At 41.2% G+C, this 25,813-nt stretch overlaps 1 protein-coding gene across 2 annotated transcripts in view; it reads left to right on the forward strand.

Annotated features, from left to right (window-relative positions):
* Positions 1-25,813, forward strand: part of MAP3K20 (mitogen-activated protein kinase kinase kinase 20) — a 173,440-nt gene that overhangs the window by 136,806 nt on the left and 10,821 nt on the right. For both annotated transcript variants that reach the window (XM_058549269.1, XM_058549270.1), the window contains exons 12-17: positions 2,043-2,087; positions 3,926-3,956; positions 4,054-4,193; positions 8,702-8,764; positions 9,737-9,829; positions 25,102-25,218. In XM_058549269.1, the coding sequence (XP_058405252.1) occupies positions 2,043-2,087; positions 3,926-3,956; positions 4,054-4,193; positions 8,702-8,764; positions 9,737-9,829; positions 25,102-25,218 (489 nt within the window). The remainder of the gene's footprint in view (positions 1-2,042; positions 2,088-3,925; positions 3,957-4,053; positions 4,194-8,701; positions 8,765-9,736; positions 9,830-25,101; positions 25,219-25,813) is intronic.

The following is a 25,813-nucleotide window of genomic DNA, read 5'->3' on the forward strand; positions in this document are numbered from 1 at the left end:
AATTTTGATTAGCACAACATTTGGGAAATGTATAAAAATCAAAACACTACACATCCCCCTACTCACTATAAAAACCAGCCTTGATGCCGGGAAAGATTTCTGTAGCTCAGTCTATTATTTCTTGAACTAATCAAAAAAGTTCCTTATTTCACATTTGTTTCCGTGATGGGAAAGGGGAATGACATGTTTCTGCAGCTATAGCCAGCTGCCCTGTGAAGAAATAAAACTTGTCATGTATTTTCTCTGGTCAAGTTCAGTTTTAGATTCTATTCCTCAAGTCATTTTCCTTTCTGCATTATTAAAGCAGGTGAGTGTGTGTGACGATTCCTACAGACATCAGGCATTTCAGAGGAGGGAAGGGACAATCCTGAGGGAATCGGAGCACATGGGGGTAGCAGAGTATATATAGCATAGTAGCGATTTATGCCCTTGCAATTTATCTATAATACTCAAACACATTCATATTTATTGTAACCATGGGTTTTTAAAAAATTCTGGTTGGCCCCTCAGAGTTGGCTTCGTTTCCCTTTATCCATGGACACACACCCACTGCATACAGTACTCCAGTTAGGCAACCGTGCATGCCCATCCCTCCCTCCTCTTCCTGCCCCCTCCACTGCCAGTGTTTTGCCTTGTTGCTTCTCTTCACCCAGAAGCACCTCTCTTCTTCTTGCCCTGCAATGCCCAGCTCTTCCTCTATCCTAGTCTATGAAACCCTCCCTTCTCCCTGGTATACCCATAGACATTGAACTCTACACCAGAGAATTTAGCATTTTAGCAAATGTACCCTTCAATTGTATTCATTCAACAAATTGTTCAACAAAAATTTACCAGGTATTGTATGCCATGCACTCTGCTAGGCGCTGAGTAGACCAAGATGAAGGTGGCGTTGAATTCCTCCATGTATAATCCACATCTGTTTCACCCCCAATTAAATTAAAACTCCTTCAAGGCAGGAGCGTGCCTTTCCTTGCAGGATTTTGAGCATGTGAGTTCAAAATACCTGCAGATTAGGATTAATTCACCCACCCTCTGGTTTTATACTCAATAGAAAAAGCAACCAAATACAGCTTTATTTTTTCAACTCACCCATAAATGAATGACATTTTGCCATGTTATCTCATGAGCAGGCTAACCATTTTGGTAAGTTAAATTAATTAAAGCTAATGGCTTTACCCCATCAATGGCTTTGGTATAACGGCTATACCAAACTCTAATTCAATGCACCAGACACACAGATTTTTTTCAAATTATGTAGGCATTTATCATTTAGTCTATGGCTATGGGGCATATATGGAAGCGAGCAGTCCTTTGGCTCTGAAAATGGTGAAGGCTGAAGTCCTCTTGCAAAGTCATCTTTCATGCTATGCACCTGACAGGGAGGGAGGTTAGTTTAGTTTAGTTTTAGTTAGAGCAACTCAGCAACCTAGACACTTCCTTAGGACAGAAACTTAGGACAGTTTCTTAGGACAGTACCCATTTTACTTATCCGTTTTCATCCATGGGTCCTAATATTTGGTTTTGCAAGTGAGACATGTAGTTAAATACTTAGAAATTCTCCTGTAAGAGAAATTCTCCATGTAAGTCCTCTGGTTACCAAGTGGTTGCTCTGGAAATTTTCGTTAATAATCAAACGATCCTCATGTTGACTGAGAATTCACAGGAAGGCTCTGGTATCTGACAAATGTCAAAAATTCCTTGACCACCAAGCCCTGTTGTGGGATGTAAAACTACTCTTGATGCCAAAGACCAAGAGAGGAAGATCCCAAGATGTACAAAGTCCCACTGGAACAGCTCACAAAGTGCAGTGATTTGTTACTGAGTGGTTGATCCACGTGATTGGCTTCTGGGGGCCAAATCCTTGGAACACTGAGAAATTCCTCTTAAGGTCAGGAGAACTCTTTTCCATTCAGCTTAACCTGCAGAAGGAACCAAGCCAGAGCAGCGGCCAAGAGCTAAAATAGTGAGTCAAGGGGATAAACCACAAAGACAATGATAATATTCCTATTTTTTTTTTCATTTTATTTGTATTTCCCATGCAGCTGCTGCCTTCCTTTGAGATTGGCTCATGGACCGAAGATGACGTGGTAAGCTGCTTCTGTTAATGCCTCATTTGACCTGGGCAGGTATTTCACAAATTTGTTCACAAGTTAAAAACGATGCTAGAGGAGTTTGGGCCTTACAAAAGTCTAACTAGGAGAAGTTGACAAATTCCATGTTTTTCTATTTTTAATGCAGTAATGATTTAAAATAAGGCCTCAAGAGCAAAGCAAGTATCTCTTCAAATCTTACAAGAGGATTCTACCCCCATTTGCTCTGAAAGATATTCTAGAATACAATAATGAATACCAATGACAAAATTAAAGGGGTGATCCAGGATACAAAATGAATATATGTGGAAAAAAAAATTGATCTTAAGTTTTCCTAAAATACCAGGGATGGACTTGAACCACGGTGGAGAGAGATCTGGTAAAGGTAGTGCTAGACTGGGACTCCACTGGAGTGGGTTTCCTTCCCACCTTAGGTCTGTTCGAAAGTGACAGTTCATATTTGCCATCTTTACTCTGGCCTTCCCAAAGAGGAGTGGACGTGAGGTCCCAGACAGTCTCTGCAGCTGGAGCCAGAGAAGCCCCAGGTTCTTAAGAGAATGGGGACAGACTTGAAGTCCAATGAAAGTCCTACACCCTACATTCTGGGTAGAGACGCTGAGGAACAATCCTTCTTAGCCTGTTGCATCTCTATATCTGTTTCCTTACTGAAAAACAAGTCTGAGAATTCTTGATTAGAGACCTCAGGGGCTTATGCCTGTCCAGGTCCATTTTATAAGCTCAAGTATCATTGAATGAAAAAGAGAAAAACACTGTAATGCCAGCCTTAGCAGGTCCCCACCCCAGGGAACAGACCAGGTGCCACAAGGTCCAAACTCAGTACTAGAAACTCTTGGGAAGGTCTGTTGACCTAACTCAAGTTGGTTTCTGGGCCAGGGCATTTCCCTCCCTGCCCTTTGTACTCTGGTGAAGTCAAACTGCTTTCAACGTTAGCTAACCTCTTTGGCTTCTACAAGGTAAGGAAACTTGGCACCAGTTGCCTCTGCTGCTTCTCATTCACTGAGCCCCGGTGATTCTCAATTTCCTGCCAGCCCTGCTTAATAAGGAAAGAGGACTTAGGATCTCCTTTATTCACAGGCCTGAATATAAATCCTTTTATCCGCAGCTGCAAAGTTGGCTCATCTCATTGGAGAAGAAATTTTTTAAAAGACACTGAGCTCTAACAGCTATTTTTAGTCTTTGCTCTGAGGTTGAGTGGTTTTCAAGCTATTTAAATAAAATTCCAGGGTCAAGGGCTCCCCAGAGATTTGGTGGGACTGGATCTGGCCTCCCTTCACCCGGGGAATGTGAGAGGCTACCAGTAAACATGTGCCAAGTGAAATTCAAGGACTGAGGGTCACTGGGTCCAACCTCATTCTCTATAGGAAGCTGCATGCTGTAACTTACCTTGGGCCACATAGCTAGTTCACTACCAGGCCTGGAACAGAGGATACGTTCCACCCGTTTCTCCGTCCACTGGTGTATGGTCCCTGTTACTCATACAATTCCTGGGTAAGCCAGAGCCCCTCAAGAACCCAGGGGACCACGGGCTCATAAATGGAAAAATCATTATAAGTCAAAACCTTCTTGAAAGGATTTTTAAATATCTCCCAAATAAGGAGGAAAACCAATGGTTCCTAGAGTGTCCAAGACCCCCAAAGGGAGGGATATCTCCAATTTGAAAGCTTGAAGTTTTAAAACTATAAAGAGAAAATCTTCCATTTGTGGTTGAGCCAAGAATGAAAGGTACTTTAATCTATTGAAAACTGTGTTTTTACTAAGTATGGCCACTGACCATGTATGAATCTTCAAAACCATATATGTCCTCTCTTTCACAGTATTTTTGGATTCAGCAGCTCGTCAGAAAAGGCAAGTGGAATGACTTACCTTCTTAATTCACGGAGTTAACTTTGCTTTGGATATGATTTAGTCTAATGTTATTCTGCCTTCTAATCACTTCCTTCAGGTGACTCTTCAGCAGAGATGAGCGTATACGCAAGCTTGTTTAAGGAAAACAACATTACGGGAAAGCGACTGCTGCTTCTGGAGGAAGAAGACTTAAAAGACATGGGCATTGTCTCCAAGGGGCACATCATTCATTTAAAGGTACCTCCGAAAGGGAGAACATTCAGTCAACAAATCTTTACTGAGCGCTTAGTATGTAGCAGATCGTGTGTTGTGTTAGAGGCTGAGGATGGAAACGCGCTGTGCTGGTTGGTACAGTGCTGCAATACTTCCAGACCAGTCGATAATTAGCAGCTGCCCCTATGGATATGCTCCGTACTCCCTCCTCATAATCCAACAACCAGAATGTTAATACCTGGCAGAGCAGAAGTCACCTGGATAGACCTGAATACCACCCACTGCCCTCAGGAAGTCTCTAGTCTAGTGGAGAAGATGGATATTAATAGGGCAATAATGGTAAAATGACAGCTGTAAGAAATGTCACAAAGAGAGGTGAGGTTGGGATGAGGAAAGGCTTCTGTGAAGAAGTTATGAAGGAGTTGAGAGCTGCAGGACAAGTAAGTGTTAACCAGGTGAAGGGGAGGGGAGGAAGAAGTGTTCCAGGGAAAGAACTGCCCGTGAAAAGGCCTTGGGGTAGGAGAAAGCTTAGTATGCCAGAGACCTGGAAATAAGGCTGTGTGGCGCCTGGAGAATTGCCATCCCATCCAGGAACAGCAGGAGGGGACTGGAGAGGCTAGATATGCATTAGGAATCCCAAAGGACGCCGGGACTGGTCCACGGCTTGAGTGCACCCTGAGCCACCGCAGTGCCACAATCATGGGAATGTGTTGGACTTGCAGTCTTCGTAATTGTGACCTGGAACAGACACATCACGTGTGTATTCTAATCCCCCATTTTCTCAGGAAATCTGAACATTTCCCCCAAAACTTCAGTCTTAAACAGTTTCAAAGCTAAACTTCTGTTTTTGTTGTTGTCGCTTTTTCTGCAGTTTAGCAACCAGGTCTGTTTTTTGTTTGTTTTGTTTTTTAGTTACTCAAACCAAGTGAGAATTGCTGGCATCTGTGTGGACATTGTTATTAATCAGAGGTCTGTGTCAAGAGAGATGTTGGGATAAAATCAAGTTTGCTACCCAAACCTCCTCTACCCCAGTGTGGGCGGACAGAGGAGTGGGCACAGGTTAGAAGAAAGAGAAACAGAATAAAGAAGGAAACGTAGAAAAAGCAGCTTCCTGTCCAAATCCACATCTTCATAACGACTCCACCAGTATGCCTTTCCCTTCACTTCAGTTAGAGCAACCCACGCTGGCCTTTCTAGGGAATCCCCCCTGAGGCCCAGAGAACCCATCCACTTCTGTGTAAGGAGCATCCTTACAGCCCCTCAGCACCCCTTGGATGATGGCTTAGCCTTAACCCACCAGACACCATCTCCAAGACAGACATTAGGGCCTCACCATTCTTCCCTCTCAGAAGATGGGTGGGAAACCTCATGCATGAACATTCATCTCAAAGGCAGACAAAGAATTTAATCTCAGCCTCTGAGTGTGGGCAAGTCCATCCTGAAAAGCTGTGCTGGTTTAGATGGGCTATGGTAGGAAAAATTATTTTCTTTAGTACAGAGAGATTTCAGAGTTTCAAAAGAGAAACTTGGTAAATCTTGTCCTGTTTGGCAGATGCCACATAAGATACTCCTACCTCCCCTTCCTCTCTGCTGTCTTTGAAAAAGGCCCAACATTCCTTAAGGAGCAGTCAGGGAAAGGGGGTGGCAAGCTGTGATACCTCACCAAAAGCCATAGTGATTTAAATATTCCCATACTTGGCCTAGGATGAAGTGCCCCCTCTATGCTGGTTGGTAGCATTAAGGCAAGCTGGGTCCAAACTTACTGATCATTGTTCAACAAATTCAGTGAATGCCTATGAATTGCAACACTGGGCCTGTGATGAAACAAAGAAGAATCCTGCCCTTAAGGAATTTATGTTCCAGAGAAGACATAAAACATGTACATACAGCTTCTCATAATAGAGAGTGTTAGCAGTTCCGAGGAAAGGAGCTATTCATCACCTCTGCTTGGGAGGGGTAGTGGGGGGCAGAGAGGGAAAACTTCGTGGAGGGGGTGGCTCTTGAGCTGGATCTTGGAGGAAAGACAAAATTTGGAATGTAGGCAGGAGCGAGAAAGGGAAGAATGTTAATCTAGACAGAGAATAAGGAGTTAAGAGAGAAAAAGAGAAGAGAATGTAAAGGAACAGAAAAAAATGGTTCTGATACAAGGAACAGTAAGCAGCTCTGTCTGATGGAAGCACAGGCGCGGAGTAGTCCTTCTGATCCACAAAGCAGAAGGGAGGTGGGGCCAGATCCTGACAGCTTACCACTTCAGGTCAGGCATCTGGAACCTGACCAGCTGTGGGGAGTAGTGGAATGTCTGAGAATTGACACGTTTAAAAGTTTGCTTCTGGAAGTTCTAAAGTGGATTAGAAAGGAGAGGCTGGGTTTTGACAGATCAGTTCGGACGTTAGAATATAGAGCAATAAGGCCTAGCTAGTGTGAAATGTGAACGGAGAGAAGGGGAGGGTACCACAGGGGAGAGAGCTGTCTGCAGGTTCAAGAAGGAAAGCACAGTGCAGACACGCTACAACATAGACGACCCTCATAAACATCCTGCTGGGTGAAAGACACCAGACACGAAAGGGCACGTATCGTATAATTCTATTTATATGAAATGTCCAGAATCGGTAAATCCATAGAGACAGAAAACAGATTAGTGGTTGCCAGGGGCTGGGGGAGGAGGGGATGGGGAGTGAGTGCTAATGAGTACAGGGTCCCCTTTGGGGGTGATGAAAATGTTTTGGAACTAGATAGAGGCAGTGGTTGCACAACACTGTGAAGGTACTAAATGCCACTGAACTGCACACTTTAAAATGGTTAATTTTATGATATGTGCGTTTCACCTCAATAAATAAAAAAAAAGAAAGCACAGCTACACGTACGTGCCTGACCACGAGCAGTCTTCCTCCAGCTGGGAAGCTTTCTCTCTTTGATGGACGATGTGCCTTCAGCAAGGATGCATGTGGCCAGGAGAGGTCAGAGCCTGGGCAGGAGGCAGAGGAGGAAGAGAGGAGTGCCTGCCCGGGAAGTGGGGAAAGGAGGAGAGAATGGTGTCACAGAGCTGAAGGTTGGAAAAGCTTTACAAAAACTGGGTCTAAAGCTGCAGAGAAGCCAAGAAACACATGCACAGAGAAAAAGCCCTCGTTGGAAGCAGCCAGTTGGGATGGGGCCAGAGCAGTGTCCTCTGCTCCTGATGCAGCGTCTGCCCTGAGCTCCAAAAGAGGGGGTAGCCAGTGTCTGTGGGGGACCCAAGACTTCCCTGACGCTCCTGGATGAGTCTGCGTGTTCGCATAAATACAGTTCCCAGAGGGGTGAGTCTCAAAAGTCAGGTCTATGGACCGTCCACCTAACTGCCAGAGCCAGGGCTGAATTAGTGGCCACCCGGGGGGGCTCGGCCAACAGGTGACACTCCGTTAAACTCAGCTGGGTCATGGGTACTTCAGACAAATAAGCTAATGTGAGAGGGAAAGATGAAGGGGAAAGGGTCGTGGAAACTTGCTCTGGGAGGGTCCTGCATACACTCTTGGGGCAGTGAGGATAAATGTTGCTGCAAGCTGGACCTTTCCTGGTGGGACCTCCAGATCAGAGGAGCCCTACTGGACTTGTCAGAAGTGTTTCTGACACACACACACCCACGCGCACACACCCCCTGATGGTGAGAATGTGCTCGCCACTCTCTGCTCTTCACTGAGGCAGGCACGATCATTCTTGTATACCTTCTCCAAGAGTCTCTCAGCCCTTAAATGGTAGGTCGTAAAGCTGGAAACTGGAGCAGTCTTTCCAGCTACCCTTTTGCTCCTCGGTTGTCCCTTTAAGCCTGTCTTGGCTCCTTCTCCCCCGTGCCTGGAAGCCCCCATGTGGAGGGGCCGTGTAGAAGGAACAGGGCCGAACATCCGTAAGTGTTCATTATATTGTCAAGTGTCAACAGCTTTTATTTCACTTTAAAAAAAATGCATCTAATTTTTCTCGCGTTGGCACTTTTTTACTCTCTACGTGATATGTTCACTTCACAGAAAAGCTGGATTATACCTGATGACTATTAAAAAAATCATAATTTTTAAATTGTCCTCCTTTCCTTTCAGAGTTCTTTGTGCTTCCTTGGGGGAGGGAGCTTTGGACGTGTACCCACAGAAAAGCTGCTACAATGCAATAAACTCTTTAGTGAGATTTCAGCCTTATTGAAAGTCTCTAGTGATACATTCATGTTCTTTGTTGTTTTTCCCACAGTTACTCAGGGTGACAACTGCATTCTGTACACTAGAACATTAATTTGTCACTACTCTACTGGTGTTTGAAGAATGGTTTGATTTATTGTTTGGTGTGAGATTTAACGTCTTTAAAATATCTTCCTGTTCCATTAAATAATTATAAACTACCTATAATACTTTGAACAATCAGGTTTATTCCCAATAGATGTTGGATATTAACATCCCCAAGATATTTTATGAACTAAATAAAGAATGCCTTTATATGTGCACAATAATTTTAATCCTCTCTTGGCATTATCGGAGCATTAATAAAGTCATGTGATTTTTTTTTTTTTTTTGCAGTCAGCCATTGAGAAGTTAACCTATGATTACCTAAACTTGTTTCACTTCCCACCACTCATTAAGGTAAGTAAGATTTTTTCTTATTGAGAGTACACTACTTTTATGGACATATGCACCTGCCACATCCACACCTAAATTTGCTAATGTCGGGAACCGTTCTTTGAAGTAAAATATAATCATATCTGTCCAACAAAAGGCTCTTTGAGTGAAGCTTAGGATGTGCATAAATTGAACACCCTTGTTCCCTGCAAGTTGAAATATTAACAATATATTCATGATAAGAACAACACATGTCACCTTAATGGCTAGGGGATATAAGTGCTAACATTGTGGGTTAAGTCCTCTGGCCTCCCACCTGGCTCTGGAGACCTTTGTCCAACACATAAGCCACTGAAGGAATTCACATGAGAGCTCTGGATTATCCCTTGCATTGGGGGCTTGGAGGTTTATTGTTTGAATAACATGGTAGTATATTTAACATATTATTTTGAATATAGTCTAAAGGCATACAGCATACTTTGTTATAAAATTAGTAGATACTTGCAATTAATACACAGATCTCATATTCACTAACTACTATGGTTTTCCATCTCTAAGCCCTTGAAGGTTCATTTTGTTCCTCTGCTTGGTCCTCCATCTGCATCTGCTCTAGGAACTGCATAATTCCTCTTTGGGAACAGCTTGCGTATATCTTGAGTGCTGTGAAACTCTCAAGGTGAAGTCTCACAGTGCATCTCCAGGGGCTAAGTGCATTTCTAGGGTAAAATTGCACAATGCAAGGTGCTTTGTGAAAAATGTAAGATGGTCACATTTAATTTGTAGTTCATGAGATAAATCATTTGGAAAATTCTCAGAGGCTTAAGATGTCATTTCTCTTGCTTTAAATAATTATAATCTGTAGCTTAATCCAAAATAACCAAAAGTTAAACAATAGATTAGAATGGAAAAACTAGTGCTGAGAAATCATCTCCTTTACATGAGAAGTAAAAGTGTAAATGCTATCTAGAATAAATGGTGCTTGGTTTTCTGTTTTAGGACTCAGTAGGAGAACCTGAAGAAAATGAGGAAAAAATAGTGAACCTTGAACTTGTTTTTGGTTTTCACTTGAAACCAGGAACTGGCCCACAGGTAAATCACATTTTAAATCCTTTGGATAAATTTCAATCTAATGTACTCTCTTTCTCTCCTGGAACTCCATGGTTTTATACACCCTGCTACCAGCTGGTAACTTGATTTTGAGTAAATTTATAGACTTTATAAAATAGAATTTAGTTGAAAGGCTGCCAGCTGCCTCTGTAATCCAATCTAGGAATCTTACTCTCTCGTTCAGCCAAAGAGTCCTGGGTGAGGCCACCCAAACCCTCAAGGAAATTCACAGCAAATGGTGGACTGGGTTGAGGGGGGGGCGGCGCGCAGTGGATACCAAAGTGATTGTTCATGCTGCTGGCTCACAGCTTCCTGATTCCTGTTTCTTAAGGGGGATCAGTGTTATAATACTGGGTGTAAAACAACACCGAGAATGGAACCGCAGGCAACATGGAAACCCAAATTAACAGCTCTGAACAGGACGGCAGGGCATCTGACCAACACTCATTCCATCAGGCTTTCACTTTATGTTATTTTTAGAGGATGGAAAAATGATTTGACCTAGGTGGCGTATGAATTGGAATCCTAATAAGTTTGTGTTACTTTGGATTACCATAAATAGCTAGTAATAATGATAACTTCTATTACTAGACCACTTATTGTGTTCCAGGCATACAGTATTGAGGTGTAGATGCTATTTTCCCCCATTTTACAGGTAAGGAAACTGAGGCTCAGAGAGGTTAAGTAACTTGCCCAGGAGTTCCATGGCTAGCACGTAGCAGAATAAGGATTTGAACGCAGGCCTTTCTGACCCCAGAATCAAGCTCGTAACTGCTGCACTATTTGGACCTTTTCTTTGAGGCAGCCAGGAGACCTGGTAAATACAGCTCCTCACAACCGGCAGCCAGTTGCTCTGGAAGGGCCAGTGTAGGCTCAGCTGGCCCACAGGCCCTTCACTAATTAAGTCCCACTCACCCCAGGGCATTCCTGGAACCAGTGCTTGAGAATGACTGGAAATTGTTGAGTTTCACCTGGGGCTTCAAAAGATGCTCTTTCTAGACACCTGTCAGAGTGTCTTGTCTGTACCGCTGCAGGTATGTTGATAATTTTACTGAATGGAAACCTTTACCTCCCTTGTTTTGACCACATAACTTGGTTGAGTGAAGGCTGTTCTGACTACAGGTTTCTTGTATATGAAGACTCTTCTCCCTCTGCAAATGGGTCACTGTCTATTCATTCCTGTTGTTAGAAGCAGCTACAGAAAGGGGGCAGGAGAGTAAGTTCCTCTCTCTCCAGCAACACCCAGGGGCCCTTCTAACCCTGAGATTCTGCAGCCGTGGGCACCCCTAAGTCCATCTGATGGTAAACAAATTGCACAGTTTCATTTGCCTTATTTAGTATCCTGGACTCCACAGCACTTAATTTATAAGTACCCTGTGTTTAAACTTTTTTATGGCTTGTAAGTAGTAAAAGAAAAGGGAAGAATTTTCTGGAAAGAGTAGTTTCAACCAAGAAAATAATTTTCAATTAACAAATAAATGACTTGTTAATGTGGAAAACTGAAAAATATATTTTTTAGTAAAAATCAGAAGCTATAAATGATATTTGATACCAAATACGGTGGTCTGTTTTTGACCATAATTGTGTAGACTTCTTGAGTCACTGCCTATTCACAAGGCCTAAAGTCATAATTTTTGATATTGTGCTCATCCTTGATCACCCATGCAAAGTAATAATTTCATCCATTCATTCAGCAGACATTTACCTAGGACCTACTGTGTGCCTGGCTCTATGCCAAACACTCAGACTACAAAGTCAAAAAGTAGTCCCTGCTTGCAAGGGACCCATAGCTTATCAGGAGAAAGAGACAAGATCAACGAATGGTTATAATACAGAATGATGCATTTTGACAGCATCATACGCCTAATTCAGTGGAAGCACACTGGATGAGCACTGAAAGCAGATGCAGAAAGGGGTCAGAGGGAGATCTTGAAGTGTTCTTGGTAGAAGTGATACTTGACCTAGAATTTGAAAACCATTAGCAATTATTAGGTAAGGAGACGACACTGATGGCAAAAGGAACAGCATGTGCAAAAGCTCAAAAGCATGAAGCCAGGAAAACACAGGGAGCGCTTCTTTGGGCGAATTGCTGAGACCTCACAACGCAACTTAAGCATCACTCCCTCTGGGACAACTTAGCATGGAGCTGGTAGAGCAGTGTGGTGAGAGTTAAGGCCAGAGAGGTGGCTGGCAACCAGAGAAAGAAGTGTCTTATATGCTAAGCTAAGGAGTTTGAAGAATTTTAAGCAGGGAGTAGATAGGATCAGATTTATGTTTTTTAAAGATCTCTCAAAAGCACAGAGGAGGATGAGTTGGAAAGGAACCGGGCTAGAGTGAGAAAGATCTGTGAGCAGGTAGGGCAGACAACCAGGTGAAAGGGACGTGGACTTGAGGCTGTGGCAGTGCCATGGAAGTGCCATGGGTCCAAGGACACTGAGATGGAACTGATCAGACCACTGTCACTAGCTGGAGATGGGGTGAGTGATGGGGAGGAGCCAGGATGGTGCTGAGGTTTCCAGCATGGGCAGCTGGATAGATGATGTGATAATGTAATAGATCAAGAGTGAAATATACAATGTGGAGGTAAGGCCAAGGAGCTAAAAGTGAATGGAATGGGTGAGGTTAATCAGGAAAAGGTTTTTTTTAGAAGGAATGAGTTTTGAAACGGGGCTTGAAGGGGGTCGTGGTCATTTGCAAATGATTTCCTGAATATAGTGTGTAAAGCTTATGCTTAGAGAGTACTTCTTTCTAAAGAGCTCAAGTTATTCCATAAATGTCATCTCATTTATCTCATTGGCATTTCTGTGAGGTGCAAAAGGCACAGTATTATCATCCCTGATTAGGAAACAGATAGCAAGAGAAAGTGTGTTATCAGCCTAGGCTGAGGCGAGGACAGAGCCGAGACCAGAAATTACATCTTTATTATTGCCTTTGTATTAACATGTGCCAGCTCTCATACCTGACCCAAGATTTTTGAGCCATCTGTAAACTTTCATAAAATAATCCTAGAATAAATTACTATCCAGTTCTAAACCACCCAGTTATGCCAACCTATACACCTTTGCCTTATGAAAGATTTTCTCACAAATGTGCTTTAAATTGAAATTCCGGTTCCCCACATGAAACCCTTGTTACTTTGACCCTTAAAGGTAGAACCCAAGAAAAAAGACTTCCCCCAAATCCCAATTAACTGAGTTCTCATAAACCCATCTCATGGAAAAGGTGAAGCCTTTACCCCATCTCCATGACTAGAATAAGTTGCAAGAGAACACTGGAGCCTTGGAAGTTCTCTCCAAACCTGAGTTTGCATAGCAGGGAGATTTGCTTGGCCATTTCGCCTTTCCTTTTACAAATAAAATGAAAGATGTGTTCTAATGGCAGCCATTGGGAATAATGTAGGACAGTGACTTTATTATGAAAATAGTAGCTACATTTTCCCCTTGCAGCTGAGGAGGACCACCAGCTCACTGCCACTTAACATTGGTATGTCATTTCAGTCACTGGCCTACTAAGAGAAAACAATGAAAATATGACCTTATACACAAATATACAAATGTATGTGGAGAAAAAAGACTTTCATCGTAAGACCTGTCAACCTTTTGGTCTAAGAATTCAGATTAAATCCTTTTTTTTTAGCCTCATTTACAAATAGATGAATTATGGCACAAAAGGGAGGTTGATTCACCCAACTGAGGGAAGCCACTCACATTTGAGAGCCTGTGCCTGCTACAGTGGTCACGAGCTGCTGCGCGAGGCCTTGCCCGTGAACTTAGTCGTACCGCCACACCCCTCTGGATGACCAGGCCCCGCCAGACTCTAGCACCACATACACTTCGAGAATTCTTCCACAAATGAAGGGTCCTTTTTCCTTTCCTTTTTTGAGACAACCTGGCAGGGAAAATGATTGGACCAAAAGCTTCACTGACAATTTACATTAAGTAAGAATGGGTTTTACCTATTTACTTGACCTATTTCTAAAGAGTAAAATCAATTATTCATTTAAATAACATTGTATCTTGAGGCAGCCTTGAAATTATGACAGTGAAATTGGCAGAAATTGGTCTTCCTCAGCTCAGAAGTTTCCCGTGCTAGGGGCTTGAAATTCTTATGATAATTTTTGTTAATTCATACCTCTGCCAGACACTGTGGTAAGTACTTTGCAAACATTTTTCTCATGTTATTGTTACAACCCACCATCCTAGGGAGCATTATCCCTGTATCATCCCAGGAGGAAACAGAGGAGGGGAGAGGTAAAGTTCCTTACCCTGAGTCCCCACCTAGCAAGGTGCAGATCCAGTCCAAGGCCCCAACTACGGTGTCAGACTGCCTCTTTTTGGAAAGTATCATCATCCCCCAAGATAGGTATATTGGTAATAAAAGGAAAATTTTTTTGGTCAGTTAATACTAAATTACCACTATTTTTGTTTTGTGTGCAAAGTGCCTTGTGTTTTGTAATCTAAGGCATTTGACTTGGCACAAAAGAAAGGGGTTTCCAGCATCTCAGGCAGCTTCACACACTCCCCAGGGCAGCAAACACCCTTTTTTATTGAAATATTCAGCCACATAGAGTTTATTATTATATCTCTTATAAACTCACCAGTTAGGAATATTGATTCTTAAATTGCCAAGGAATAAACTATCAAATCACCCAGTAGTTTTCTCACCAAGATCTTTGAGACTTTGTGTCATAAAAATTCAAAAGCAGAGTGATGAAGGAACTATTTGGGAGGCCATCCATTCCCTGTGAGTGCTGGACAGCCACACACGGTGTCCCTCACGTCCTTATTCCCTCTTCTCCCCGGTGAGGCAAGGAACCCTGATTGCGGCTGGGCTCCTGTGGGTCTAAGTTGATTATCTGCCCTGGAGAAGAGACCGGGGTTAGGGGAGAAGCCTTGGAAGCAACACCCTTTCTCCCCCAACACCCTGGCTACAGTGGACCCTTAAATAGAGATAGGCTTCCCGACTCCGGTACCTCCCTCCAGATCACCATCACTTCCAGCTTCCTTTTGAGAGGTATTTGGAAGGAGCAAGCGAACCAGGAAGAGAAAATAAGAGGAAGGTTTTGAAGAGGTGGAAGCAGAACTAACTGCCCGCATCAGAGCGGAGGGCTTTTCCCGTCCATCTTCTCCCTCCCCTCCTTCCACCCGTCATCGTTAGCACCTGGCCCCCTTCTTCCACTCCCCACCCCAAGAAATTCAGTCAATAGTTCTGCTTCTCTGGTATTTCATCTATAGGTTAAAAATGCTTTTTACAAATACTTCCCACTTACTGTTGTGCTTTTAGATCTTTATTAGACTGCTTATAAAATATTGCATTTAATAAACTTAATTGAATCTCCAGGCCCTTTCTCAGAGCAGTATAAAAATCAAAAACTGTCAAATAGGGCTTTTTTTCCTATTGTGTAATTTTTATGAATGGATAGATAAACATGAATAAAATAACAGGGCACAAAGAAAAGGATTTTGTAAGGAAGTAAAAAGCCAACACCTTTTGTAAGTTTCAGAACAGCTAAAAGCAGTGCTTTCCTTTACTTTGATATGTCTTGTGTTTATTAAAAACTAAGTGTAGGGAAGTTTATTTCCCATGATCAGCTATTTTTCGGGGGAACAATGTATGTACACACACATGTGTTTTTGTGTGCCTAAGGATATGAGCTTGCAGGGGTAGTGTTCTATAAGAAATACAAGTTTTAGTTGACAGCAAAGGAGCCAGTGCAGTGCAGAATTTCACTACAAGACTTGCTGCTCATTTCTAATTAGAGTGTGGCGATGGACCAGCAGGTTGGGCAGCTTCCTCTAGAAGTAGAGCACAACTGGAAGAGGTGATCAGTATGTACTTGCTGATGGACTGATGGTCACGTGTAGGAATGGCTTGCTAGAAAATGTCTAACAACTGCAGAAAACCACCCTAACTTGTAGTGTTTGCAGATTTCCATGGTGTAAATACTCCCACCATGGCCGATTTCAAGTTACCAGTCTGACATCACTGAACTTGAAGTTGGGAAGACCTGTGAGCAATCAGCTCATCAGAGCTGGCTCCAGCACCCTATTGGATCATTCCTAGTCTTCTTAATCAAGATTATGAATTCCTTTAAAAATAACGAAGAGCAAGGAAGTATACATGATAAAACATAGGTTTGCTAGTTTCCAGCTATAATAATATGTGTAGTTAGCACAGAGAGAGCTCCAGTCTCCCAATGAATCCATTGTTGGCTGAGATCTGCTTGGGTCACCATTGGCTCATAGAGATACACTGACCATTGTGTAGGAATCAAAAATTAGGATCTGAGTTTGTAAAAAGTAAGAATATACTTACGGAAACGGCAAAACAAAATTTAAATTTGTGACTGTCTTGTAAAAATGTTGGAACAGTCACAGTTGTTGACTCCACGATGACAGGCACAGTTGTTGATAATAATAATAGAAGAGATCTTTGCTTTTAGAAGTGGGTTTTCCAAAGCCTCTGGATCACCGTGAGTTCTGCAGAGAAAAGACCTTGATGACTCACAGTGACCTGTGTTTTCTGAACAAAAAATTAGGTCTTGAGCATAATCAACTATAAAAGGGACAGATTATTTGAAATGAAATTAAAAGCACTGTGTTAGAAACGCAAAGATGTATGATAACCATGTCAATCCTAGATATTAGCATTTGGGCTGAAAATAGGTCACCTGGTCAACAGTGTCTACTAACTAGGCCAGTGTTTTTTCAAAAACCATATTTCTTGGAGTTACTTCTGGAGACATAAGAGTTGGGAAGAGAACTTAGTAGATAGAAGAGCTGTTTTTATATTTTGAGGATCCTGGGGAAAAGTTTATTTGCAGCCCATTTTCCGGTATTAAAAAAATTTTAAGCAATTAGTTAAGCCAGACCACCTTCTCTATTAGTTAAGAAATGCAGTCTGAGATAGAATAGATTCTTAATTATTCAGAAATCAATAGCAAGACTTACTATTCTTTTTTCCGAGATGAATACCTATTAGCTTCCAATTTCAAATACAGTTTAAAAACGATAAAAAACCCCTTTCCAAACATGTGAACTAACATCTGAACCATCTCAGGTAGTCAAGTGTATAATGCATCATATGAAAGTATGTCTCAATTGATTTGTTTTACTTTATTTTAACATCATCCCTGAAGTCCCTTTTTAGTGCATAACTCAAATAACAGCCCCAAAAAAGGCAATATAACAACCGTATCTCCACTGGTGTCTAGCTGGCACCAATCTGCCCTGACCTTAGACATAAGCCATTGTTAAGGGTATAACGCATTTACATATTTTGCAATAAAACATCAGTTATTTGCATTACTGTGTCAAGTTTTATTTGATTCTTTCACCTAAAAATGACTCATTTTCCTTTCTTGTATTTTAAAAACCAACTACTCTAAGCTTGTTTGAGAATAATCAAAAATTGCCCATTTAGCTAGAAGTCATTTTCTTTTCAAAAGGCAAATGTTATTTAATCTTTCAGCTGTTCATTGTGCCATCATAAATACTTTCTTTTCAGCACAGTTGTGGGGACTGAAATGAGCCCACTAATTGCCTCCCATTTCGACTGACATGTGGTGGTTTAGTGGAAAGAGAACACAGCAGGAGAAGGAAATAGGAGGCTGAGAAAATGAGAGCTAATTATTTTCACTGCCTCATGTCAGGCTCTGTGTCAGCCTTGTTTTTACAAACGGGAAGGTTTAGCACTAAATAAAACAAACTGGCGTCATGTTTTTATATACTGGCAGTGTCACGGAAGCAGCTGCACATCTCAAAGACAATATAATGCCTGCGTTCGCATGGACACCATCTGACAGACACTGTGAGCCACGGCTAATGAGGACATCACAGTGGTGCCAAGTGAAAGGTGCTGAATTATGTATGATTCTTCATCAGTACAGCAATAGTCCTGTACATCATTATGAGACATTGTTTTGCTGAAGAGATTAAAACATTCTCAGTTCCAGACCCTGCAACCTATATGCGCTGAAAGAGGTTATTAATGGAATTTTTAGGGAGAGTTTCTTGTGGATTTCTTTTTGGTTGAAAAACAAATCTCGCGGGACAAAGCCATGATGGGTCACGACACTGTATAGATAAAGAAGAGAAGCAAATTAACCATACTTGCATTATCTTCCTTTTAAAGGCAGCATAATAAAATAGAGTGTAGCAGGGTTATACATAATGATAAATAACCCAGGTGCTGTCACGGGATGTTCCACTCTCCTGCCTTTAAAACAGCAGGTTCCAGCAGCTGAGCTAGATAATAGCAACGCATGTAAAGGAGCCTTTGGAGGCCTAAATCATCAACATCTTACTACTTTTAATACCAGCATGACCAATATTTCTATGATATTTTTATTTCATCTTGCGTTACTTCTTACATTTTGCAACAGTCGCCTGCTATGAGACTGTTTCCCTCTTTTCCCCCTCTTGAATCTTAAAAAGTTTATTCCAACCTCTGTATTTTATATTTTAAAATGTTTCCTCAGTACAGGCCTTTTCAAGGTGGAGGGACCTGTTTGCTAGAATCCTGAGGTTCTCTGGTGATTTTACCGTTTCTCCATTCATGGGGTGGTGTGGTGATTTTAAAACCAGTATCTCTACCATTAGACTGGGCATGCCCAGGACTTAAATCCCAGTCCCAGCACATCTAAGTGAACTTGCTGGAAATCTCTACATTTGCCGAGCCTCAGTCTGCCCATCTGTAAAATGGGCACAGTGCTATCCATAACAGGGTAAGGCTGTAAGGATTAAATAACACGGATAAATCTCAAAAACATTGTGCCAAGTGAAAGAAGCCAAACTTATACGAGTGCCTACTGTAAAATTCCAATTTTGTGAAATTCTAGAGCCAGTAAAATTAATCCATGGTGATAGAAATTGGAACAGTGGGCACCTCTGGTTGTGCAGGGGGATCCACTGGGAAAGAAGATAAGGGAACTTTCTAGGGTAGTGGAAATATCTTGCTTGTTTGGGTGGTGACACTGGTATATACATTTGTCAAAATTCATTGAACTGTGCACTTAAAAATCTGTGCAGTTTATTGTATGCAAATTACACCTCAATAAAAAATACATCGAAAACAATTTTTGTTTGCACCCTTCAGGTAAAGGTGATCTGTAGGAGCCTGAAGCCTAATTTGGGATGTGTTTCCTTCTGAAATGTCCTGAATAATCTTGGCCCTAGATTTTTAAAAATTTATTTATGGTGTTCATATTTGCAATAAACTTTGGTAGGAAAAAAAGTAGACAGAGAGAAATTGTTGTCTCTGAATTTCCCAGAAGTTAAAACAATATTTAAAGTTTAATTTTTGTGCTACTTTCAATCCCTTTTTCTATTTGGAAAATTTACCTCTATCTTGATTTTTTCCTTTTATTTTCTCCCTCCCTCCTTTCCTTCCTTCTATCCTTTCTTTTTTTTTTTTTTTTTTTGGTAAGAGAGAGAAGGGATATCGATGTTTGGTGTCACTTGTACCAGCTCAGAACTCCAAAGAATTTTAAACAGTTTGCAAAGAATGTAATAGTGACTTCTCACAAAGAGATACTTAATTTAGCGTTAACTGAGTGTTGTTTAGGATTTTATCTTCACAGTGTTAAGAGTTTCTGTTTTACTTGGCCAGGAATCTTAATTCAGAAAATTTTTTCACGTAATCGGCAATGCTGAAGCAGTTCAAACGGAATGCTTTCTTATCCTCCATTAACCACACACTTGGTCCTAAAATTATCTGAGTATTTCAGCAGCTGCCCAGATAAACAGTACATATCCTGGGCACCCAACAGAATTGTCATTTTTTTCATCAGTTTCAAATGCAAAAATTCCCCTCTCCCCAGTAAAATTCCATACATTTCTTGTAGATTTGCACTTAGAGGCAGATTAGCTAGTAAGAAGGTTTGGATAACTATTTTTTGCTATTCAAAGCTCTAACAAAGAACTTCCCAGTGCCCTGCTCTGCTCCTGTGTCAGTGCCTTTTCCTTATTGATTAGTAATTAGCACGCCCTAGAAAGGTGCATCAAGATACACATTTGAACAGTGGGAATGTCCTCTTGGATGAGAATCTGGTTATGAAATAAAAACCCATGGTGGTCAGGACCTGTCCCATGATTTGCTTATACAACTAGGTGGGACCCGGTTGTTTCTAGTTTGGAAAGTGAAAGTCATGCCTAGCCATGAAGCCTAAGCCAGGGCCGGAGAAAAGTGTTTGTGATTCCAGATACTGGCCAGATCAATCAAGAAAAGGAGCATCAGACAGTGGAATGGCACCATATGAACTTTTGACAATGATCTTTTTCAACAATGGATGGAAAGATTGGCTATGTTGGACTTATTAGAGACTCAGTATTTCAAACTCTGCCATGGAGGTCTGTAAAGGAATTCACCAAGATAATTTGGACAATTTGCCGACTTTGTAAGATGGAACTTCTCAGAACTGTAATTCTTACTTTTGTTAATCCAAAAAAAGGAAAAGTTTAGTATTCAGAAAAGACTGTGGGGAACCTGCTCTTCATAGCACCATTAGACCACCTTGATTCACTTCTGAACTCCACCACATGCTCTGTCTGTGATCTTGATCAAGTTACCTCATCTCTCTACGCTTCAGTTTTCTCATCCAAGATAAGGCTCTCTGGCTGTCAATCACATTTTGTGGCCATTGTATCTCTGGATTTCTGATGGATTCTATTGGTAGGGCCACATCAGGATCTGTGGAAGCAGGAAAGGGCAGAATAGGTGTTATAAAATCCATTCATGTAAGAAGATACAAGTTTATTCCTTCTATTTATTTCATAAAAGCAGTTGTTGTTATGTTGCCACTTGGCTGCACCTTCTTCTTTTTTTCAACACTGATGATTCCCTGGTCCCAGTTACTCAGTGCCCTCTGGATCCCCAAACTCCTGCCCAAGTGAGATGCTCTGACCCAGCCTGCCTGTTCTGGCCAGATCCCTACTCTAGACACTCTTTGTACCTTCCTGCCTGTCAAAGTTCCCTTACCTTCTGGCCCACTCCTTAGATGACTGCTAGATGATGGGCCAGTTAGTCTAATAAAACTAATGGGAGCTGTGTTGGTAACCAATATTGGTAACAATGATAATTTCTCCTTTTTGAGCTCCTAATTTGGCTCTGGTACAGTGCTGGGTACTTTATTTACATTATTTAATCCTCACACAACACAACAACCCACTTGTAAACAAGGAACACTGAAGTTCAGACAGGTTACATTACTTGGCCAAGGTTGAGAGGGAAAGTGACAAAACTGAGATTCAAGCTCAGGTAGTTGGACCTTAATCTTGTGATCTTTACCTCGCCCCTTGCTGCTCCCCCAGTAATGGTTTAATGTATACTCCTTGTCTATATTGTTTTCATTTTAACACAAATCATCAATGCCTTAAACCAGATGAGTGAATAACAGGGCCGTTTCAGACTGCCAGGGGTGAAATGGTTTTGGAAAAGGAGTCCTTTGAGGCCCCCATGGGCTTTCCCGGAATGCGGGTTGTCTGCTTTTGAATTCTTCCAGTTCGGATTGAAAGTTGGTCACAGATGTGCCAAGTGACTCTTGAACGTTTCCGATTGAAAAATCAATACCCACATTTCTGTCACTCACATCAAGCCAAGATCAATAGTTCACCCTGGGAAAAGTGAATGGTTTTTAAATCAGAGCCCATATTCCAACTACCTGGTCCCTATCACTACCAAGAAACTGAAAAGGTAGCAATTGTGTGTGTAAAATTCTATGTTAGGCTCATAAATACGTGGAATTGTTACTTTTAGTGATATTATTGATGATTTAATTCACATTATTTGTTATGAAAACCTTCCCAATGATCGATTGGTTAAGAACTCATTACATGGCCTCCCATCTGCATTCGTCCTGTGGAATTCAATAACCTGTTTAAATCTTGGTAGTTGTGAACAATGCCCATTAACAATTTATGACTCCCTGTGTAGCAAATATTCCAGGAATACCTGAGGGTAATTTGAAATTGAGCAGAATTTAAAGAATTCCATGACTATTAGTGGATTACTTTTCTTAACTAGGCAACAATGAAATCATAGATGCCCTGAAAATACTTAGGAGGTATGTCAGGGCATTGACAGATGAAGTTAATAATTTAGGTGAACGCCACATATTCTCTTTCTTTCTTGCTCAACTTTGTAACAAGCAGTACCTACTTTTTAATGAATGGATAATGCCCCTTTTGTCTTATAACCTCTTTGATTATAGTTTTATTGCTTCTGTAGCTATCTTCTTTTATGGTTCAGGTAAAAGGATTTCTTTCAGATAAGAGAAAAAGAATTGAAAAAGTAAAAGGTCTATAACCCCATTATGTAGATCCTTGTTTCTCCAAGTTGGACTTTGGGGAACAAAGAAGCAGTCGCTGCAGGAGAGAACATTTGGCCACTTGCTTTTTTGGTTGTATGAGCAAAATCTTCTCTGGTCCTTCTCCCTCCTGCCTGTTGTCAATAGCTGGTCCCATTACGGAGCTCTGAAACCCATCCAGCGAGTCCATCCTGCCACCCCTCCCAATTTCCCTTCCTGATTGGTATCTCCTCCAACTTTGGAGCCAGATAGCCTTGTACCGTTATAATCCCACCTCCATGACTTATTGGCCAGAAAACTCTAGGAAAATTCCTTAATCTCTCTGAGCCTCATTTTTCTCATTCACCTAATGGGAAAATAAATGTAACTTGCATGGTTATTGTGGAAATCAAGTAAAATAGCACAGTGTAAGTACCCAGCACCGTGCCTAGAGCACAGTAAGCGCTCCACAGGTGTGAATTCCCTCCTGCAGCCCCTTCTCAGCATAAGGCTCCTCTGAGCATGCACGCAGGAGGGTCTGATTCGGGTCATGGAGGAAAACTGGGGTAGCGAGATGGGAGAGCAAAGCATAGGGAATCAGGCATTTGCACACAGCTCAAGGTCTTTTAACTGTGCTTTTGACTAACTTAATTCCAAAACTGGACAGGCCAAAAAACAGAGCTAAGTAAACTTGTCTTTTCTAAGGCTTTTTCTTCCAGTCATTGCTTTGAAAAGGCTCTTGCAATTTCAGAGAAGAGCAATCATGACTCCAAACAGTCATTATCCTGCCCAGTTATCTCAGGGCCCACGTTGCCAGGGTAGCAGTGGCTCCCAAACAAAGAAATACTGAGAGATTTGTCAATTCTGAGGGACTAATTTGACTTATGTGAGCCAAGAGCTAGGTTTTCACATTATTGAATAGAACTTTTCCTCACTAATTAGCTCTCCATCTTGTGAATGCGGCTGGGCAAAGAGGGTCACTCCCCTCAGGCATGGGCCCTGCTCTGTTCTGCAGTTCCTCTAGAAGCGTTCCTAAAACATCAGGCTCCCCCAGCTTCCCGCTGAAGCCAACAGGTTTTCAACAGCCTCTTTGTTAGTGCTCCTCCATAATTTTGTCTGAGCCTGCTCAGGAAACATTCCTGGTCCGCTCCTATGACAGCATTTTCTAGTTTCAGCATGTAAGGTGCTCAGTACGTTCATCTCTCAGCATCCTTCATTCTTCAAATTATATAAGAGAGAAGGTGAATTTATGGTCCAAGGGTCAAATTTGGTACAAAGACATGAGTTTCTTTTTCCTTTTAGTTACATACACAGTGTTTATCCCTCAAGATTTTTATTATTAAATTTTTCATACAGCAAAGTTAAAAAATTTTAGAGTGAACCCTCGTATATCCACCTCCTGGATTCAACCATTAATATTTTACTCTCCTTGCCTTATCATATATCTATCCATCTATCTATCCCATTAGCCGTCTATCAATCCCTATTTTTTTATGTAATTCAAAGTAATTTGCAGACATCAGTACACTTCCTCCTAAATTCTTTAGTATGTTACAGTTCAGTAAGAAATGCACACATCTTAAGTATACATTCGCTGAGTTTTGACAAATGCATACACCTGTGTCACCCAAACCCCTACCAAGAGAACATTAGCACTCCTAAAAAGTCCCCTCGTGCCCCTTCCCAGTCAGTCCCCATCTGCAGAAGCAACCACTCTTCTGAATTTTTTCCACCATTGATTAGTTTTGTCTGTTCTAGAATATCATATAAATGGAATCCTTAGATTGTTCTTTTTTGTGAGATTTTATCCATGTTGTTGCATGCATCAGTAATTTTTTCCTTTGTAGTGCTGAGTAACATTACATTCTATGAATGCACCACAGTTCTTTCATTCTCCTGTTGATGAACACTTGGCCTATTTCCAGTTTTTTGGCTAATATGATAAAGCTGCTAAGAACATTTCTGTACAAGTCTTTTTTCATTTCTCTAGGGTAAATACCCAGGAATAGGTGTATGTTTAGTTGTATGATAAATTGCCAAAACTTTTCCCAGAGTGAGTGTACCATTTACACTCCCACCAACAATACAGTAGCTCCAAATCCTGGCCAACATTTGATGTTATCAGTCTTAGCCATCTGGTGGCGTAGAGTGGTATCTCATTTTGGTTTTAATTTACATCCCCCTGGTGACTAATGGTGTAGTGAACTTTTTCATTATATGGTGGTTTCACTGAAAATTTAATTAGCATACCATTATTTAAAAAATCAAGAGGTTTCACGTAAGAATCCAGATATCCAGCTTTTCATGAGATATTAAAGGACCTAGCAAAACTGGGCTCATATTCCCACATGGGTACAATCAACAGAAGCTGAGTGGTGGCTGTCCCTTTAGGGCAGTTACCCTTTAGATCCCCAGAGTCCCTAACTCTCCCCATAACTCCCCAGTACTTAGGCCAATTATCAATTGCCATACATCACCACATTTGCAGTGGTGTTTTCCTTCCTGTTAAGAGAAGAGTGAGCTATTATTTGAACCCATGTCATTATCAATACTGGAAAAGTGAAAGGTAGGTCAAGAGGGCCTTATATTTCAAAAAAAGTGGGAAGACCACATTTCTTTGTGTCAATGAAAAAATCTTTCTACAATGTTTAATATGTAAATTAAATGGGTGTATTTTGAAAGATTACAATTTAAGGCTCTGTAATGAAACTGCCTGGCTTTATTGCCTGGCCCCTTTAGAATTTTGAGTTTGTAACTCCTATAATAGAACACTTAAACTGATAAATTACGTCTCAAGACTGCACTAACTGGGAATTATTTAGATACATAAAGAGATCTAATTTCATGTCCTTTTATTCAAAAAGGAAAAAAAAAAAACCCACTCCAATAACACTTCATGTGTTATAAAACATTGAGACTAAAAAAATTTGTTTCACTTTCTCAAATTGTGTAATTTTGCTTTTAATTCCAGGATTGTAAGTGGAAAATGTATATGGAGATGGATGGGGATGAAATTGCAATAACGTACATCAAAGATGTAACATTCAACACTAACCTACCTGATGCAGAGATTTTAAAGATGACAAAGGTAGGGTTCTATTTATGGCTTAAAAGCTTTTTTGAATGCACAGATATCAAACAAAGACATTAAAATACCACAGCAGTGTGCTTTTGTGTTTGTCGATGCTCACCTCAAGCTGGCTGTTGGAAGGTACATTTTATTTAGCAGTTGAGATCATAATAGTTTTTGGTTAAAATTCCACTTATGCTGTGTGAGCTAAAAAGTACTACAGAAAAGTGTCATTTAATTTTTTTTTTCTTCTACATTGCTTTTATGCTTATTCTGTCATTTATTAAAGGAAATTTGAATTTTGGGTCATGTTAAACTTTGAAAAACTTGTAAGGAGGAAGTCTTTCTTGGTTGTGTTCAATTTCTTGAAGGACTGAGAAGAGGCTATTCATGAGGCACATGTTGAAGTCTTGATGGCTTCCTTGAGTTCACACTTTATGAATTCCTGGAGTGGCTGGAGAGCATGGTTACTACTTTAGGGTCAATGGTAGAAGCATGCCCACTAAAACACCGAAGAAAGACTTAGAGAAATGCTTAGCTTCTCCTTAAAATGGAAAAAAAATTCAATTCTGTCCCAATCATACTGAAAAAACACAAATGAGATTCGATTGTA

This window comes from Diceros bicornis, chromosome 10, assembly GCF_020826845.1.
Source record: "Diceros bicornis minor isolate mBicDic1 chromosome 10, mDicBic1.mat.cur, whole genome shotgun sequence".
Classification (NCBI taxonomy): domain Eukaryota; kingdom Metazoa; phylum Chordata; class Mammalia; order Perissodactyla; family Rhinocerotidae; genus Diceros; species Diceros bicornis.